We start from the raw sequence: 2,278 nt of genomic DNA, 5'->3' as shown, positions 1-2,278 counted from the left end.
TTGTTTAGAATGCAGATAAATTTTAATAACCAAATGCAAACCTAATTTCTCACCAGAAAAACCGCACTGTGGTTTTTAAATGTACGAGCTACAACAAAACAAAGCATTAGATTTCAGAGTGCTTTAATTCTGCAGCTGTTTGAAAGACTGTTAGAAAGAAGGAAGTTTCGTGTGGTTGCCGGTACGAAAAATAACGACAGTTTTATTGGAGTATGCGATGTATTTGACTATCATCTGGATATATATGCCGTGTATTTTATTTTTCCCCCCATCTTCATCTGCATGCAACTAATGTGTGCTCAGTGTTGTACACCCCAGAAAGCTTTCAGTATCAAATATCATGCCCCTTGCCTGCATATTTTACATATTCATATGAAAACTCTATAAAGAGTTGTTTCCATTAAGGCAAACTTCAAACGCACTCGAGACCAGAGATGCGGTTTCCCTCCCAGACTTTCCTCCAAACATCAGCCACTCCTCCAGTCTTCTGCACTCCCACCACAATGACAGCCAGCTGCCCTGCAAACATCACAACAGTCTGAAAGACGTCTGTCCAGATGACGGCCTTCAAACCACCCTGAGACAAAAAGGCACCGAAAGCATTAAAGGGCTACATATGTGAATCAAGAAGTATTCAACTGCTACTCAAAAATAAAGACCCTACTAAAAAAATATTTATGGGTATTTTTTGCAGGTTTTTTGTTAATTCTTGCAAGTTATTTTTATAGAGTAGCAAAGGCAGTGTTGACAGAAGAGCAAGTCATTCCTATCAGGTTAAGCTCAATAAAATCACTCTCAATTTATTCAAAGCCCTTGTAGATGGCTGATTCAAACTGAGCCTGTGATGTAACTCACCAGTGTTGTGTACAACATGCACACTAGTCCAGTGGCCAGCACTGTTCCCCATAGTTCAAACCCAGTGACTGCAAAAACAGAGACAGATAGCAACCCACTGAACTACAAGAATTATTTAGTTAAGTTCAATGAGAAAGTAAAAAATAAATAAATAAATAAATAAATAAATGACCTCTTCTTACCTGCATTTAGTGCAAAGGCAGGAGTATACACACAAACTCCCATATAGATAACCTGCAGTTGGGCAAAAAGAAAATGTCAGCTTCATAGAAAAACCTTTGAACTTTAAGGCCTTTATATTATTGAATGCACTAAAGCGGTCCACTAAATGTGCAAAGTGACATTAAGTTTATTATCCTTATAGCTGAGAGTAAAAAAAAGAATATTTACACCGCTTTATTATATCTGCTTAAAATAAAACTAGAGCTGGTACAACATGACATAGCTACTGGGTATCAGTCTTCCTCTTCTCCTGCCTGCTCCCTTTAAAGGTCGCCACAGTGGATCATCTGCCTCCATCTCACACTATCTCTAACATCCTCCTCTGTCACACCAACCCTGTGTATGTCCTCCGTCAGTACATCCATAATCTTTTCTGTGGTCTTCCTCCTTTCTTCCTGCCTGGCAGCTCCACCATCAACATCTTTTGTCCAGCATATATCGCTTCTCTGCACACGTCCAAACCATCTCAGCCTTATCTTAACTTTGTCTGCTGAGGGATGAAATACTGTGGAAAGAGGATTGGTAGTAAAAATTATTCTGTCTCTGCAGAAACTGTGGAAAGTCCCGTACCTGAGGGCTGCACTGAATAAACAAGCAATGAAGAGTCCAGGCAGCCCAGGCAGACCGTGCAGCATATCCATCACAAAATATATCACCATCTGTGGGAAACAAACTATAAACATATCTTCCTGGTACCTTCAGTTTGATTTGCATAAATGTATAATTTGCCAGGAACAAAACACATATTGTATCATCTCTGATGTCCAAAACACACTAGAGAGACATAAGTCGAATGTAATGAAAGGTATCACTATAAAATATGCAAATACCAATGCTGGGTTTTTTTTGTGCTCTCAGGGGTACTTTGTTTAATTCGGCATGAATATTTTTGATCATCCTTCATATTTCACTTCAGATTTTGTTTACTCCAGAGAAGAGTATGACAGTTATGCAATATTCATGATGGATGGATGGATGGATGGATGGGAACACTAAAAACATTACACAGCACAGTGCAACTCACTGCATCCCGTGAAGAACTGGCCAGCTTGTCAGAGTGGTCCTCTCCACAGTAACGTGCAAACATGACCAGCCCCATCACACAACTTAGAGCCAGAGCCAGCTGCAGGGAGGGAAAAACCATGTAGCAAGACCTGCAGGAGGTATTATTCTACTGCAAATACATCATATATAAACGTTG

At 39.8% G+C, this 2,278-nt stretch overlaps 1 protein-coding gene across 1 annotated transcript in view; it reads right to left on the bottom strand.

Moving 5' to 3' along the window:
* slc5a6b (solute carrier family 5 member 6) overlaps positions 1–2,278 on the bottom strand; it is a gene marked incomplete in the record, with an annotated part of 9,620 nt that overhangs the window by 5,336 nt on the left and 2,006 nt on the right. The window contains 3 exon segments of the mRNA XM_042213330.1: positions 423–577; positions 856–923; positions 1,038–1,089. Coding sequence (XP_042069264.1) covers positions 423–577; positions 856–923; positions 1,038–1,089 — 275 coding nt within the window.

This window comes from Haplochromis burtoni, unplaced genomic scaffold, assembly GCF_018398535.1.
Source record: "Haplochromis burtoni strain Fernald_Lab_line unplaced genomic scaffold, NCSU_Asbu1 Contig_435, whole genome shotgun sequence".
In the NCBI taxonomy this organism is placed as follows: domain Eukaryota; kingdom Metazoa; phylum Chordata; class Actinopteri; order Cichliformes; family Cichlidae; genus Haplochromis; species Haplochromis burtoni.
Note: the sequence above shows the minus strand (reverse complement) of the source record. Positions and strands in the feature narration are given on the sequence as shown.